The sequence below is a fragment of the Myodes glareolus genome, chromosome 11 (assembly GCF_982192425.1).
Source record: "Myodes glareolus chromosome 11, mMyoGla1.1, whole genome shotgun sequence".
Taxonomy (NCBI): Eukaryota; Metazoa; Chordata; class Mammalia; order Rodentia; family Cricetidae; genus Myodes; species Myodes glareolus.
The window spans coordinates 85135092-85152737 of record NC_142036.1 but is presented as its reverse complement, the minus strand read 5'-3'; the positions used below and the strand labels follow the sequence as shown (position 1 = coordinate 85152737).

Sequence of the window (17646 nt, the reverse complement as noted above, 5' to 3'; positions counted from 1 at the left end):
ACTGTAACCGAAAATGACATCTTGACTCAGTAAATATTTGCTTTAGGTCCACTACATCTGTTTTACAGACTCCTTTTCCTTTCCGTTCCTTTATCGTTTTGTAAAACATATGTACTTTTAGCTTTTGTCTAGAAGCTGCAAATCCTTCACTCTTGTGTATTACAGCTCCTCGGCTAGGGATCTATTACTGACCATGGGGATTTAGTTCTCTCATTTGTATTCATACTGCACAACGTGACTACCTTGGTAAACTGTGTAGGATGGTGATGGAGCTGTGAATCTGGGTTATACCACATAGTGAATTTGCTGATGTGGATGATTAAAAAGAGCAGTTATATTGGGTATTGTTTTATATATGTACACATACACAAAACTACGGGTCTACCCAGGTTCACACTTATAATCCCAGCAGTCAACAGAAAGAGTATGACTTCAAGATTTGGTCATTGGTAAAACTGTCTCTAATACCTTTATTGAATAGTGAAGCTCTGTAGATCTGACTCTGTTTTAGAATCTCTGATTTTTCAGTGATTAGTGAAAAAGCTATTTCCCTCCCTTTGGGGAAGTGTCCAAATAATGGAATTTACCGTATAGAGTTTGTCATATTTCTGGTGCCCTTTCCCTGTGATTTTGAGTTATATAATCTTGTTTTACTGCTGGTGACTTATGTTTATAAGCACACTTTATTTTATATTACTTTGAAAACCATTAATCTAAAATAGATTGACTTATCTGTGGAAAATGAAAAACTCTGTAATTTTAATTTCTTTTTTTACATGCCATCGCTTTTATATGTGTTTAAAGACCCTATCTTTATAGAATTACTGGTTGCATTGCTTTGCTTTATATCATATTAAACTGTCTATCTTTATCTCTATAAACTTTTCTGCAATACTAAAGAAAAATTATCCTAACATTCGTTGAGGCGTTAAGAACAACAGGACCCAGAACTACTGCAGTAATAGGGCTCCACAGCAGAGTGACTGGCCTGAGCTTGGCATACTACAGAAGTGTGCAGTATGGGAAGACAGTAGATGGAAATGCAGACAAGGAGGCTGTGACATCATAGCATTTGTTTCTGTGCTCATGGGTTTTATTTTAGCCATCTGTGGTTCCTTGTTGTAGGGAGCGGGTCCCTTTGTTCCAGCCACCTGGCTAGCTTACACCCGAAATAATCACACAGAGACTGTATTCATTTAAATCATTTCCTGGCCTCTCTAGCCTCTTATTGGCTAACTCTCATATCTTAATTTAACCCATTTCTCTGTATATCACCACGAGGTCGTGGCTTACCAGGAAAGATTCAGCATGTCTGACCTGGCAGCTCCATGGCGGCTCTCTCTCTGACTCTGCTTTCTTCGTCTCAGAATTTAGTTCTGTCTCCCTGCCTACCTAAGTTCTGCCCTACCATCAGGCCCAAAGCAGTTTCTTTATTAACCAATAAAAGCAACACAAAAATAGAAGGACCTCCTATACCAGTTCCTCTATGTTTTTTTCTTGATTCAGGCACTGCTACATGTAATATATAAAGGTGCAATTGTGTGTAGAATCACCTAGAACCTGGGTTCATGTCTACAAATCTAGCACCCAAGAGGCTGAGGCAGGTGTTTCCAGGAGATTGATGCTACCCTCAATAGTGAGCTGCAGGTCAGCCTAGGCTACAGGGCAAGACTATGCTAAATAACATAATAGTAACAGAAACAGAAAACAAAAAAACACTAAGAGAGAGGGGCCTTTGTTAAGCAATTTTGATAAAAAATTCTTACTAGAAGCAGGCCAGGGTAGTCAGATATCCTCTAGAGGAGGTGCGAGCTAAGAAATTTAATCAGAAGCAGTGGCTAAAGAGATAGTGAAGGTAGAGATACTGGCTAAACTGGGGGAGGCATGTGCAGGACTTAAAAGAATAGCTTGATCAATGCAATGTTTTGTAAGTATGTAAACACAGGACACCAAGTTTTGAAAAGTCCTAGGTACCAAAATATGTAATTCTTTGCCTTTCTTCTTATATTTGTAGTTTCTATCTTAAACTTCACACCAGCCTCACTTCTCCTAGCATGATTCCAGCTCAGTGGTCAATGTGATTCTTAGGAAATTTCCTCATTCTTCTCTTCTCAATGTTTCATTAATTAGTATGTGTCTATTCTAAAATTCTATTCTGTCTTTTGGAATATGCAATTTTTATGGGAGATTTCTTGAGACTATTTAAATATCCCAATTTTCAATCATCCTTTGCACACCAATTTTAACGTACATTAATAATTCTTAAGGAAACGTATCTCGTGTTACTTAGCAAATGGTGAGACTCTGTTTCCATTACATTCCAATAGTAAGTGGAATTCTTTAGTGAGGAAGAACTCTCTTCTCTGCTACCTGTTTTCCTACAAAACCCATTCTCCTCTAATTCTCCTCTGCCTTCTGCTTTCTGAGTAGGTATAAGCAGAGGCTGTGCTTTCATTTTTCCAGCCTCCCAGACTCAAGTAATCACACAGAAACTATATTAATTACAACACTGTTTGTCTGATGACTCAGGCATATTTCTAGCTAGCTCTTACATCTTGAGTTAACCTATTTCTATTACTTTATATTTTACCATAAGGCTCGTGGTTTGTTATCTTACATCTTGCTTCTTGGGCAGCTACATGGCATTTCCCTGACTCTTTTTTCTATCCTCCTCCATTTCTCCTTGGATTTTCCATCTTGCTATATTCTGCCTTGCCATAGGCCAAAGGTACCAATGGTAATCAAACATATTCACAGCATATAGAGGGGCATCCCACATCAAATAGGTGTCTTTGGTTTATTTGTTTTTGTTTTTTTATTGTGCTCTAAAGTTCCAAGTTTTTGATGTTCAGATGGTCGCAGATTCAGTAATTAGGAGCATCTCCTTTTACCTTCTCTTGCCCATCAACACTGTTGAGTGCCTCTTCACGACTCATCAGACTGCTCTCGTTCTTGTTCTCATTCACCCATAGAGCCAGCAGCTTTCTGAGGAGATTCAACTTTCTTCTTTAGAGAATGCTGTTTGGAGACCATGATCAGGACAAAAAAAGGGGTGCTCACCATTCCTGCACTGTCATTGTTTGCAGTTCCTTTATGTGGAAAGAAACTGGGAATTATGTGCACCTCTATGCACAGGAACACATCCATCCGTGTCCTCTTCTCTGTGTGCTTTTGTATTAGTGTACCTATCCAGTGGATCCTGAAGGACGTCTAACCTGTCTAAACAGAACGGATCCACTCTGACATCTCACCTGTCTATACAGAGCAGATTCTCTGACATTTCAGCCTCAAGCAATGCAAGGTCCCTCCCTAGACTTCCTTTATTATATGTAACTTTTTCTGCAGTGTATCTTTTTTATCATTTCTATCTAGAACACACAGGAGTGTAGCTTCAGGACTGTTAACCCATGCCTCTGGGGAAACATGTTTAGTAGCCACAGTATCAGTATCATAGTGTGTCCCTCGGGTAGAGTACAGGATCAAAATACTATTTTCCAAATTGATTATTTTCTTTATGGCTTCCTTCAGTTTGCTTTCTCATTTGTCACACACGTTGGCTCAGTGTTGTCCTTACAAACCTGTTGCAGAATCTTTCCACATTCTAATTGTTCTAATTGTCGTGTGTGAAAGTACCATGGTATGTTGGCAGTCGGAGTTACATGAAAGTATTCCTCAGATTAAAGCATCATCTATACTCTTTCACTTTATGGCTAACTTCTGGGGTGGAGGATGATCCATGAATGGAGTTGGTCAAATGTTCCCTCTTGTGTGACAGTTTAGGTGATTCCATCCTCTCCTCTTCCTGTGGATTTGCCTTGGTTACCTAAATCAATGCTGCCCTCTTCTGTTACAGTAGCAAAACCCAGTGGCTTTAAATGTGGGGTCTTAGGTGAATGTAGAGGACGGAGTTTGGCATTTTCCAGGTGCTTAGTTCCCATTGTACTTTTAAATCCTGGCTTTTTTGATTCAGCTTCTAGTTCCCTGCATCACTGAGAATCAAAGACTTCCTGGCCCTCTGTGTGCACTTCTGTAGCAGAGGAAGGGTAGCCAGTCAAGTCAAGCGTGGTTTTGCTCCTCTCCCGTGAGGTGATGTCCTCATGTCAGGTATCTCAGCTTTCACACCTCGGGTTGTTTTCCTGGCTGTTGACTTTGAATCCACCTTAACCCTTCAGCTTTCTCTTTCCTCCGTCCGTGTATTTTCTCAGCTTGGCCTTAGTTGCTGCCAAAGTTTATGAGAGGATAAGGGTATGAGAACTTTTTAAAGTTTAGGGTCCGCTCCTTTTCTTTTCCTTTAGCTAACTCATTTTTAAGTTTGGGATTTTCTGTCATCATATTGTATTCAGAGAAGGGTGAGGTTCATTTGATCTTCTCATGGTTTTTGGAGCAAATACTGACTCCATTGCCACCAGCCTCAGCCACCCAGAAGCCTCCATTGTTCCTTGCCCCTTTATTTTCTTCGGATTTAGAAGTTTCTTATCCTGTTTCTCGACATGGGGAGATTTATTCTCCATATTTATAGGAATGTTTAAAACTAACATTTTAATTAGCCTGCTTTTATTTCCTCCATTTCATCTAATTTATTTTATTTGACTATTCATCTCCTGCTTTTTTATGTGACACATTTCTTATCCGATATTTTGGTTTTTTAAAATTATCTTATAAATTTAATTGCTACTTTGATTATTTCCTGGAAAATATTTGGTGTTGTAGATTGTGTAGTTATTGTAAAGTTACTTCTTATTTTCCATATCTCCCTGCCTCCTAGACTTTTACTAGGAAATTTGTTGCCTTGGACCTGGGTGACCCTTTAGTGTAAGAAATGTATTTAGCTCATCTGACAGAGGTCATAATTGGCTGTAATTTTTCAAAAGAATCATTTGTAGCTAGCTTGGTAGCTTTAGGAAGAAAGGTGAGTTTTGATTTTTCTTTATCACTTGGCATAAATTCTTGCTGCTACTGTTGAAGTGACAAAAATGGCCGTCAGCACAATTGCTGGCTCTCATAGGTGTGTTCTGCCCAGCTGATTGCAAGCTCTCTTTAGATTTAGTATCCCAAATGTTTCTTCAATGCTTATTTGTGTGATTGTTTATTTTCCTTTTTATCTACCCCAAGATCCATTGGATTTCATTTATGATTAAATCAATGTGTTTCCAAATCTGTAGAATAATTTCAGCAATAAACCTTTATAAATCACTTCTCATTATATCTATTCTTCTTTTGTACCGGTCTGATTACTTTATATATTCTAAGTTCCTCTTCGCCTCTCTTATTCTCTGTTTTGTAGCTTTCTCTTATTTTTCTGCATAATTTCCTCAACTCTTTCTATAGTTTCAATAATTTTCTCTTCATCTCTATTTAATTTGTTGTTTGATCTATTTTTAAGCGTTTTTCTTGCTTAAATTCAGTAGACTTTTAACATGTCAATATTGCTTCAAGTCTGCACACTTATGATGCTTATGTTTATGAGTGAGGGGATCACCGACTTCAGGGTTTTACTTATTTAAATATACTGCACAGTTTAAAGTTTTATTTTACATCTGAAAGTTCTAATGCAAGTTCATTTTGATGCTCAACTGTCTTGTTTTATTTATACCTTGTAATTATGAACACATTTATATATTGACCTACTGCTCTGACTACATAATCCATACGAGCAAAATAAAAGCAAACAGAAAACCCCAATTTCATAAACAGATTACGTAGGTTTATGAAACCTAATCGTCAGATGAATAAAAGGTTTTCCTTTATGGTTTCCTCTGAACTTATTCATCACTGACAAGGAGTTTTAGTACGTGTCTTCTATAGGTTGCTAAGGCTTCACTTAGCCAGTTTGCTTTCCGAGTTCACCAAGACATCTTTGTTAATGCAACAGCCCTAAGTCTTCAGTAGTCATCTTTCCCTCAGTCCTTTTTTTCATCCCCTCACTGTGCCTTAAGTACACACTGTGCTCTCTCCTGGGAGCAGCTGCATTTGTGTGTCGACGGCGAAGGTGTCGTCTGCTGCGGTTTCTCCTTGGTGCTCTTTTGCTGATTTTGTATCTCACCAAGTGAGCTCTTTTAGCAGATCCTGAACTTTATTCAACTCACATTGTTTTTTCTGCCTTTATAATGATTTTTATCGGTTGTCTTTTCTTCTTGCCTTCCCCTACATGTCTTGTTCTGTGGCTGAAACCATTACTTTCCTGTCACTGTTTTCTTTACTTCCCTTTTTCGCTTTTCTGAGATACAGATGTTTTCAAACCTATGTTATGTGAGCCAGTTTTCTGTAATGAAATTAGGCGGGCTATTGCATCTAATCGGTTTTTAATTTAACATATGTTTGTTTTCTGTCTTGGAGACATTTTTACTGACATTGGATCTCGTTGTGTCTTTGGCTAGAGCATCTTCTTTATGTCCCTGAGAATGAAAATATGTACCTACCATGTTTCCTTGTCTATTCTGAAGCATCATTTCAGTGGGGATGTGTGACCTGGCGATGCATGAAGTTCTTTCCACCTGAGAAAGTATTCTTGTGTGCTCAGTTCATTTTGCGTTCTCTCTTTATGGGAAACAGATCAGGAAGCAAGGTGTGTGCCAGTCCTGACCTTGGAAACAGTGGTTTCTGGAGGAAAGGGACTTGGCTGCATTAGTTTTCAGGCTGAGCCTGACGGAAGAGAGCAAACCAGACTAGAATTCCTTTTGCAGCCTGCAGCTCATGGCTTTTGTTTTTTCTTGAAAGAATATTGATTTTTTTTTAAAGACAACTGTAACATATTTTTAGAGAGAACCTTGTGTTTTTCTTTTCCTCTTAATGCACTCTTGAGATTCTAGCAGTTTTTAACCACAGGGCTTTTTAAAATTTTGTTGATTTTCAAAAAATAGTAACAAAAATTGCATACAGTTGTTCCTGTTAAGAGGTGTATTATAACTGTACGGCTTCCTCTTAGTTCTCTTGGGAGGATTAGAAATGAACATTTAAGCTATTTTGTAAGGACAGTCTATATCAGAAGTTCAGCCTCAATAGAAGTTACTGCTTAGCTGGAGAGATGACTCAGCAATTAAGCCACAGAAGTCCCACGTTTAGCTCCCAACGAGGACATAGTGGCTCACAACCTTCAGTCACTACAGTTTCAGCCTCCCATAGCTTCTGCACACATAGTGCACACATAAGTACACATGTGCTCGAACACATACATATAAGTAAAAAAGAATTTTTTAAAATTTTTTTTATATATAAAAATTTCCACTTCCTCCCCTCCTCCCAATACCCTCCCACGCCCCCCACTCCCTCTCCTCCTCCCTCTCCAGTCCTAAGAGCAGTCAGGGTTTCCTGCCCTGTGAGAAGTTCAAGTTCCTCTCCCCTCCCTCCAGATCTAGGAAGGTGAGCATCCAAACAGAATAGGATCCCAAAAAGCCAGTACATGCAGACAAAACAAGACCCAGTGCCATTATCAATGGCTTCTCAGACAGCCCCCATGTCAGCCACATTCAGAGAATCCGGTTTGATCACATGCTCGTTCAGTCCCAGTCCAGCTGGCCTTGGTGAGCTCTCATTAGATCAGTCCCCTTGTATCAGTGGGTGAACACACCCCTCGCGGTTCTGACTTCCTTGTTCATGTTCTCCCTCTTTCTGCTCCTCATTTGGACCTTGGGGGCTCAGTCCAGTGCTCCAATGTGGGTCTCTGTCTCTATCTCCATCCATCGCCGGATGAAGGTTCCCTCTGATCCTGACTTCCTTGCTCACGTTCTCCCTCCTTCTGCTTCTCATTTGGGCCTAGGGAGTTAAGTCCAGTGTTCTAATGTGGGTCTCTGTCTCTATCTCCATCCATCGCTAGATGAAGGTTCTATGGTGATATGCAAAATATTCATCAGTATGGTTATGGACCAAGGCCAGTTCAGGCACCCTCTCCTCTGCTGCCCAGGGAACAATCTGGGGACCTCTCCTTGGACCTGGGAACCCCTCTAGAATCAAGTCTCTTTAAAACCCTAAAATGGCTCCCTTAGTTGAGATATATACTTCCCTGCTCCCATATCCATCCTTCCTCCCTCCCCTCCATCCCATTCCCCCAAGCTTTCCCCCATCCTCCCCTTCTCCCTGAAAAAAGAAATTTTTTCGGTTACTCTGCTCCCATCAGCAAAGGAAATGCTTTAAAAATCCATTTCTTTGGTCATCCATCATTTTAAATGGAAGGCATCATCTGAACACGACTAACCTTTGACATCCTTGGGTCATTTTTTTTTTTTAAAAATTGTTTTTTTTTTTTTGTGTATGAGTGAATTGCCTTCATGTGGGTATATGTACCACACATGTACTTGGTGCCTGAGCACAGAAGATGTAATCCTATTCCATGAAACTTGAGTGACAGATGATTGTGAGCCACCATGTGGGTGCTGGGAACTAAACCCAGGTCCTCTGCAAATGACAAGTGCTGTTAAACATTAAACCGTCCCTCTGTCCCCGCTTTGCTGAGTTCAACCAGCTCCTAATGTGTGGACTTCCTCCTTGTGCGCCTGTCCTGTGTAGAATAGTGCTTCTCACGTGATGAGCCCTTGGCATTCGATAGAACGTAGAAGAGTAGATTCCCATGGTTGCCCATTATGTGTAATTCTCAGACCAGGTGTTGTTTCCTAAGAGGGAATTTGAGCACAAATTCCTTGTTTTTGACTTGTGTTACAGCTGCTCGACGAAATGTAGTAATAGATGCATCCAGTCTGTGGCCCACTGGCTTCATGTGCACCAGGAAATGATGAATGCTGTGTGACTCAAAACTGCAGGTTAAATTAAAACATGAGTCCTCATGATTTCCCCCCTTGTAACACTGTTGCAAGGGGCTCAAGCATGAGTTATGTCCATGATAATGGCCTGTAACTTTGTCAAATGTTGCACATGACTTATTGGTTTTTTCAAACATGATATTTATTAGCTAAAAAATTCCAATGTATCATAGTTGCCCTTGTCATGTGGAAACCCTGACCTTTGGAGAAATGGATAATCTAACAGCTATCCACAGAGTACATACAATGAACATAGAGTGTGTGTGCAATGGATGTGGTGCTTTGACTGTTGAATACACATTGGAAGAGTTCTGCCTTAGCATCTTATAACTTACCTAAGAAGATGATATCTGTAAATATGATAACTATAGAAATACTAGTAAGAGACTTTGAGTAAAGCTATGGCAGCAAATTTCTGATGCGTAGCGTACGTGATGAAGGAAGCTGTCATAGTTGGGTCTTAGATGTGTGTTAGAAAGACAGCTATTGAGAAGCTATTTTCGGGGGAAAAATGCACAACCACAAAAGTGAATTCCGAATTCTCTTATGACATCATTCACAATATCATTATGTGAGAATGTCAGAAGCTTGCATCAGGTTGATTGTGGGTACTCTGGAGTGGAGTGATGAACGCTGGTGGGCGTGTTTCAGTGAGACAGAACTAGTCCCAGGTGAGCATTAGAGTAGCGATAGGAAGGCCAAGCTGTCCAAGAGCGCTGTGGGCCCGTGTGCTGTGCACAGACGCTGAGCTTGAGTCCAGCTGGAGAGAAGCCGTGGTGGAAATGGACGGCCTGGCAGCTGCTGAGCGAGTCGTGCGGGCTCAAGCTGTTTCGCTAGTCAGAGTACAATACAGGAGAGACCACTTTTTCAAATGTGTTATGTTATGAAGTTGATACTATGAGTGAGTAATGTTTTAAGAAGATGAAGCAGAACTGTGTGACACATTCCAGCTCTATTAGCAATTGCCACAGCAATTAACTGCTTTCTCTTCAGGACAGAATCTGGTGTTCTCCCTTCCCACATTTTGCCTCCATTTTAATCAGCTTCTTGTTGTCACTTCTTTTTCCCCCCTATTCAGCAAAGTATTGGTGTTGAATCCTATAGCATTCTTTTGTAGTTTATATTTAATAACCCTAGGTTATCACATTTTAATAATTATCCCATCCCCCAAATACTTGTTGAGCATTGAATATGCTATAAAGCTCTGATATTAGACAGGAGATATGGTGACTGATTATCTGCAGCCCCAAATATATTTCCCATGATATTTATTACCTAGACTCTGGAGAAGTAGTTTTTCTTTTACCTCAAAGAAAAAAGAGGAGACTTTCTCTCTCTCTCCCTCCCCCCCTTTGTGTGTGTGTTCATCTTCTTTGTTCTGGATAATTATTTTATGCATTTTCATCTATTTCTCAATTTTGTTTGTCCTGAATAATCAACACTAACATTTTCAGTAAGATATCAGGTGAATCAAATCAATCAATAATAAAAATATGTCCACTTTTTTTATTTTTTTGTTATCAAACCTGCCAAGGGGTGATTCCTTTGACCCGCCCTGAACACTTAAGCTTCTCTCCACTAGGTGACACTGTGGCACCATTGTACTTCTTTTTCCCCATATTTGCAAAATGCATATAAAAACAAAATTAGCATCAAATAATTTTGATTTTATATTAGTGATGATATTCATTAATATAGTAAGATGGCTGAAAGTTTATAAAATTTACTGTTTAACACCTTTTTTTGCTTTGTACCTGAAATAAGTAGATATAGCCAAACATATGTACAGATAAGATTTTGAGAGTTTTGTTTGTTTATGATATTGGAAGGTTTGGGGCACATAGAATTAATTTTTGTTATGCATTTACTAAAACAAGATTAATAAAAGTGAAGGGTGTTAGCATCAGAGTGTGAGCATCCTGAGTTTCTGAGTGGTTTTGTAGCGCCAGGAAGCTGAGGTCACTGTTGGGTTTGGAATTTGGAATTTGCCTAGACAATACAATGTTTATTTTTCTGGGGGGATGTTAAAATCTCCTGTGACATCTGAAGTCTAAATATATATTCATGTATTTTAACTGTATGGTTCTCAGCAAAATTCATTGCATTCCTTAGGAGTGTGTGTATGGAGCATGAATATCTCAAAAATTTCCTTTTGTGTTGTCTGTAAAGATTGGGAGAACAGTGACTTCATAGCCTTTCCTGCTATTCTTTGAAGCTAAATTCTAAAAACCTACATGTTTCATTCTTGTAACATGAACGTGTACTCTTCTTCAAGTGTTGTCTACTTCAAGTACTCTGGAAGCAGTTTCTCCAAAAATGATCTTTGGTCAGAATCATGCAGGACAATGAGTTTGAAAAGTGATGCAGACACAAATCCTATGGTGGCATTCGCTGGTGTGCTTTCTGAATGCCACTTCTTTGCAATTTAGTTTTGGAACAAGGGCTTTTCCTGTTTTAAATATCAAGGTGGAATTGGGAAGAAAGGAAGAGAGAACTGTTATGAGTTGAGGAGGTATTATTTTGGTGACATTAAAGAATCACATATTTTATAAAAAGCTCACCAGAGGCTTAGAAGTCTCATAAGAATTTCTGCCTCAAGACTTTACTACTTTGCAGAAGGTGAAAGATACGATGGGCATGAAAAAAATCCGCAAGCTACCAATCTCACACATAGGATAAGGCCAAAGCAATGTGTGTGCTTCTACGCACAAAACTTAACTGCTGTGAAAGAAAATTAGAATATTGACTTTTCTGATGAAAAGATAATGGTTCTGTTCTTTGAGGGTAAGTGCTACAAAGAACAGGGTACAAGTGATATGAAGGAAAATGTGGAGAAAATGGGTGAGACTTAATTGGTAATAGGTGATGCAGATCAATACGGAAGAAGGGGAATGAAGGAGGGATAAATAACCCTAAGGAGCTTTGAAAAGGCACAGAGGCATGCCTTTGAAAGGCATATTATTTCATATTTACTTCAAATTGTGGGGGTGTGGTGGTTTGAATGAGGATGTCCCTCATAGGTTTATATATTTTAATACTTGGTCCCTCGTTGGTGAAAATGAGAGTGATTAAGAGGTGTGGCCGTGTTGGAAGATGTGTCTCATTGCGGTTTTGGGACCTCATGAGATGTACTTCTTAAACATCAGCATGTCATTTGGTAGTATCATATCATTGGTTCAGGTCTTATTTGGGCAGCTATAATGTTGAAGTATCATAGATTTAGCTTTCCTGTCATTTCTAGAAGATACAATCTCACGGCACACTGCCTGGTTTTTGGCTCTTACACTATTTCTCCATGATATCACTAGCCATGGATAGTTAACTGTGTTTCCATTACCAGGTATAATTTCCCTTCTTTTCATGGAGGCCTAAGTCCAATTAGACAGCTGGTTAGTGCCAAAACATAAGAGCCACTATTGCACCTTTAGTGAACATTTTTCTGTACTGGTTGTGGTTGTTTCTAGTTTATAGACATCATAGCTGAATTCCTCTCTCTCTTGTTAGCTTGCATAACACATTCCAGTACTTTGAAAGCCAATCCTCAGAGAAGAGATTGGCAGGTCAGATCCAGCTTGAGTCTTCCAAATCCTTTGTCCAAAGGGCACGTTGCTTAATTGGCTTACAGTTTGACAGGGTTACAGTTCATAATGGTAGAGCAAATGCATGGCAGTGTCAAACCTGCTACTTTTAGATCAAGTGATGAACTCTTAGCAGTTGATACCATGCATTTGCTCTGCCCTCATCAATTATAACCCCCCGAAACTGTAAACCAATTAAGCATTTTCTCTTATAAGCTGTTTTGGTCATAGTGTTTTGTCAAAGCAATAGCAAAGTAATGAAAACAAAGTGTGTGTATACATATATAATTGTGTCATTTGGGGAGGTAATGATTACCCCAAGAGTTATAGACTATATGATAGAAACCTCAGTAACAGACATGAGAAACTTCCTTTCTCATTGTTGGTTAGGGCAGTCCAAGAGACTCCTAAAACAATATATGATGTTGCTTTTCTCCTTGGTTACCTCCAGAAGTTGAGGGTAATTTTTGTTGCTAAAGACAGCATATTCTTGTGCAAACTGTGGAAGGAGACACACAGAGCCCAGTTTGCATTAGCACTCTTGCCAATGTTAACTGGCTGAAGGGGACCTCTCAGATCTAAGAATTATATCTCTCTCCTTAAGAGGTTAGAAGAAAGAAAAATCTATGGTTATATAGTACAAAATCCAGGGCCTGACAATTCCCAGCTGCCTGGGCCAAATGGTGGCATTTGTTCCTATGGTGCCTATGTGAAAAGGGTTACCTTTCTCCAGAGCTGGTTAAATGATCAACAGTTTTTTTTTCTATTATCTCCCAGGGTTAAGACACAGTTAATTTCCTAGACTAATGTCTTGTATCACTAAACTGAGGGGAGAGTAAGTGCAGGGTGTCCATTGTCTGTTAAGGTTGGAACATGTTAACTGGTGAGCCGCGGTGCACTTTCCCAGAATGGCTGCAGGCGAGTTCAGAACTCCCAGTCCTCTTCATCTGCAGACACAGCTATGACACACTTTCCTCCTAGAGCCTATCTGTGAAGGTCCCAAATGGGATCTGTTTGCAAGACTCTTCTTCTGGCCAAATGTCCTGCCATAAAGATAATTGTGGGGAACTGGCTTCTAAGTTTATCTGAGGGAATGGTGCAGAGATTTGACTGTGGGAACAAAGGTTTTTAACTCTGTTAGTAACTTTCTCATGGGGGTTTCACAGTGTGGGAAAAGTCACCCAATATACCAACCAATACATGGGAAAATTTTGCCCAATAATTGATTAATATACTGCTGTAACTCTTGGAATGAGTCCCACTATAGAGGGGAGTGCTATGGCTTCACAAGGGACTCACAGCGGAAACAGCCACTATTCAAAAGGAAGTGCTCCCAATGCCTTGCATCTAAGCTTGCCTCCATCAGAATGCGTATTTCTGGTGGGTTGACCTGATTTGTCAGCTGAAGTCTCATTGCCTAATCCTTCGGACCACAGCAATTATCCAAGATTAAGTAATCAGCCCTGAAATCACATACATGCAAGTAACAGGAAACAGCAGGTTGTATTTATATATTTATGCACATACATATGCAATACACATATAGATACATATGTGTGTATCAATAATAATTAAAAAGAGACCATGAATTTAAGAGGGAGTAAAGGGGGCTATGGGAGGGGTTGGATGGAATTAAGAAATAATTTATATTGTAAATTTTTAAAACTTCAAAGATAAACTGTAATTCAGATGAGAAAAAGACAGTGGTGATTAGAACTTGTGCCCCCGTGTTCATAAGCACAACCTTTGTACAAGCATGGTGTATTTCAACTCAGCCTTGAAATTGTGGAAAAGTAAATGAACAAAATTTCCTAGGTAAAACTCATGGTAGATTCTGATGCTCAGTATTGCAGTTTAAGGATACAGAACATCAAAACTAGTATTTCATGTGGTTCCTTTGTTATTATTCCTATCACTTTCAAAATCTGACAGTGAAGCTTTCAGTATGTCATTGAGCAATTGTTATGCCCTGAGTCAAGCTAAGTACAAACGTGATGATTCTAGCTTGACTGCCACAATAACTGCTTAATATTCTATTGACTTAGGTCGATGGAAAGCTCAAGCTTGCTAAATTATTAATGTTCTTTTGGCAGACTCTTAAAGAAGGCTGGATTTTCCTAACAAAACATTTTCTTTATAAATTGGAGATATGTGTAGACATTAATGTTGTCTGAAAATTTAGAGAAAATTCTAGATTATTGATTTTACATGATGCAAATTAAATTTAAATGTAAACCTCCTTGCAAATGAATGTAATTTGTTTTGCTTATGAGAAACCTAAAATAAGTTTGTGATTAAATCTTTTTAAATACAGAAAAGCACAAAGAATAAAAACTTGCCCTAAATCTCTTGGATTGCCATGGTTCTCTAGAGAAAGAGAACTTCTAGAATTATGATATATAAAAGGGATTTTTTTTAATATTAGCTTACAGTCGCCAGCTAATCCAACAGTGGCTGTCTACCAAAGGAAAACTTGAGAATCCCATAGTTGTTCAGTCACAGCTGAGGTTGGATGTATCGGCTACTCTTCAGTATATACTGGAATCCCAAATAAGTTTACTCTAATGCCAGGAGAAAAAGCACTTCCTTTTTTCGTGGTCTTTTATAAACTTTCAGCAAATGGTGTTACCCAGATTAAAGGTAGATCTTCCCACCTCAAAGATCTGGATTAAAACTGGGACTTCCAATTTCAAATGATCTAATTCAGAAGAAAAATCACTCACAGATGGACCGAGCCATTCGGCTTAGTTAACTCCAGATGTGGTCAAGTTGACACATCTAAGATGTGCATCCTCACATGGCTCTATTTAACAACTAATACTCTTCCTTCCAAAACACTGGAGTCCACTTGCTTCCCTTTTATGCTGAGTTTTTACCTTTGCCATCTATAGATACAGCCAAGATAGAAAAGAGTAAGTGCCGTATTGGTAAATACATGTTAGATTTTTATTGTTTTGCAAGAGAATAAATTTTTAAGTTAAAATATTCTTAGAGTGCTGTACCAGTGAACAGGGCAGCAGAACAAATGGGGGCCCTTCAGTGATTGTGACTGGATTGGAGTGCATGCTGTTACAGCCCTGAGTATATCCGTAGCCCTGAGTACAGCTCTTACTTATTCCAGCCCACCAACTGTGTTATAACAGTTGATGAATGTACATACAAACACTGGTGTGCAGCATTGAACATTTCCTTAACTTTTAAGCTTGTGTATAGGTGTTTATCTCTGTGGGGATGTGTGTGCAGGCAGTGCCCACAGAGGTCAGAAGAGTACAGCAGACCCTGCCGTTGGAGTTACAGGAGCCTGGTGTGGGTCCTGGGAAGGGGACTCTTGTGGAAGAGCAGTATGCTCTCTGTAGCCGTACAATTAGTGTTCTTGCAGTCATAGAACTGCTGATGAGTTCAACTTGGGTTATTTTCCCTTTACTTTTTAGTATGGGAATTGGACTATATTCGCCGCCTTACGACCTGGCTTATAGCACTGGTACGTGTCTGTCAGACCAGTCTTCATGTTTGATTATCCAAAACCATTCTTATTGACTCCAGACATTTAGCTCATTTCTCTCATCCTTCGCTTTCACCTTTGCAAGCCAACATCTCAGAACTGTGTGCTATTGCTATACTCTGGGCCCTCCTGCTTGTGTGACCCGTGACCACAATATGATAGTTGCATTTGGCCACACAACATAGAGCTGACAGTTCCAGAATAGAGAGGACTTCTTTTACTCTTTTCTCTTTCCTCAATTAGATGTTCCCAGATGACTTCTCTTCTAGGGATGCTATTTTGTGGTTTCCTAAATGGTCCATATGTGTTTTCTTGTGGTCAGAGGGAGGGAGTATAAATAGATAATGAAAATATAATGATAATAATGCTACATGATATTAAAATATAGCATTACCATTTTTCTGTGTGTTTCACCTGATATACTGCTCTTATTTATCTTTAGGGTCCCTAGCACTGGCTTCTTCTCTGCCAACACAGCTTCAATCTCATGCCAACCCAGCTTAATCAATTCTTCATTTCAGTGTTGTATTTTGTTCCTGTAAAATATATTTTAGTATAAAGGGTATTTTGCAAATTTCCATTTTCTGTTTTTGTCAGCATTTTAGTCTAATTCTCTTTTTAAAGATGTGTTAATCATAGTTATTTTTGAAATCCTTGGGTTCTGCTTTTAATTTGTATATTATTGTTTGTCTTTTTTTCCAGGATGAGCAGAAACTACAAGAGAGTTTACAACAAGGTGCCTCCATCATAGCTGCCTTAGTTAAAGAAAGAAGTTCTGCCCTCGCTGGTCAGCTCCTGCTGGCTTAAAGAGCACAGACAACAGTCCTCCACAAGCTTCCAAAGACACGTCCCTGAGACTCTCTTGTGCCTGCTTCCCCACCTCATTTCTCTTCCTTGTGCCTGGAAGAGTATTTCAGTTGTTTTCTTCATTTTGTCACTTACAGGATGTTATGCTTAGGTTGTAAAAATGGGTTAATGCTCATGTCCATGGAATTATGTGTGCAAAATATAAATGGCTTCTACCATAAGAGCATCGATAAATGAAAAATACTGTCTTTATGTTTACTTCTTCACATAAAGAGCCTGGAATTGCTTTTCACTCTCCTATCATTTTTTTGATTCTGTGTTTTTTGTTTGGCTGTTATTTGATGTTATTTTAGAGCCTTTCTCTAGGTTAGTTTTAGGAAAGTCTGGAGAACCTCATGAAGGTTGAGCTGCTTGTGCCCATCCCTGGCTGTGGTTCTGGGAGGCAGGGCAGCCTGAGCTGTGGAGTTTATTATACTTTATGCAAGAACTGTGGCCTTGCAAAGTCAATATTTTATTCTTCCAATTTCTATTGGTCATGCATATTAACTCTTGATATTTTCCTTTATGTTGAGTTTAATAATTTTATGTATGAGTCATTAGAAATGCCATTTTATTCTATATATAAATTCGTTTTATTGAAATATGTTAAATCAGAATATTCTGGGACTTATACTGCATGAAGGAATTATAAGATGAGCTGCATGAAATGTGTTTGTTCATAATTATCAATAAAAATATCTACTTTCTGAAATGTCTCCAATAACATCTTAAATGAATTCCTCTATATAAATACATACAGGTGTATATATATATATATATATATATATATATATATATATATATATATATATATATCTGCATGTTTGATGTCAAAGTGCTCTTTAGAGCTCCAGCTCTTTTCACCTTTGCTGACTTCAATACACTTCTGTCTCTTGGGTTAGTTCCACCCCTGTTTTCAGCTTCCCTTGGCAGGTTTGCCATGATTCTGGCCTCTCCAACATCTTGG

At 39.0% G+C, this 17646-nt stretch overlaps 1 protein-coding gene across 1 annotated transcript in view; it reads left to right on the top strand.

Moving 5' to 3' along the window:
* The window catches only part of Crppa (CDP-L-ribitol pyrophosphorylase A), a 264403-nt gene extending 247008 nt beyond the window's left edge, over nucleotides 1-17395 (top strand). Inside the window, exon 10 of the mRNA XM_048415838.3 lies at nucleotides 16536-17395. Coding sequence (XP_048271795.3) covers nucleotides 16536-16640 — 105 coding nt within the window. The 3' untranslated portion in view covers nucleotides 16641-17395. The remainder of the gene's footprint in view (nucleotides 1-16535) is intronic.
* Nucleotides 17396-17646: the final 251 nt, after the last annotated feature.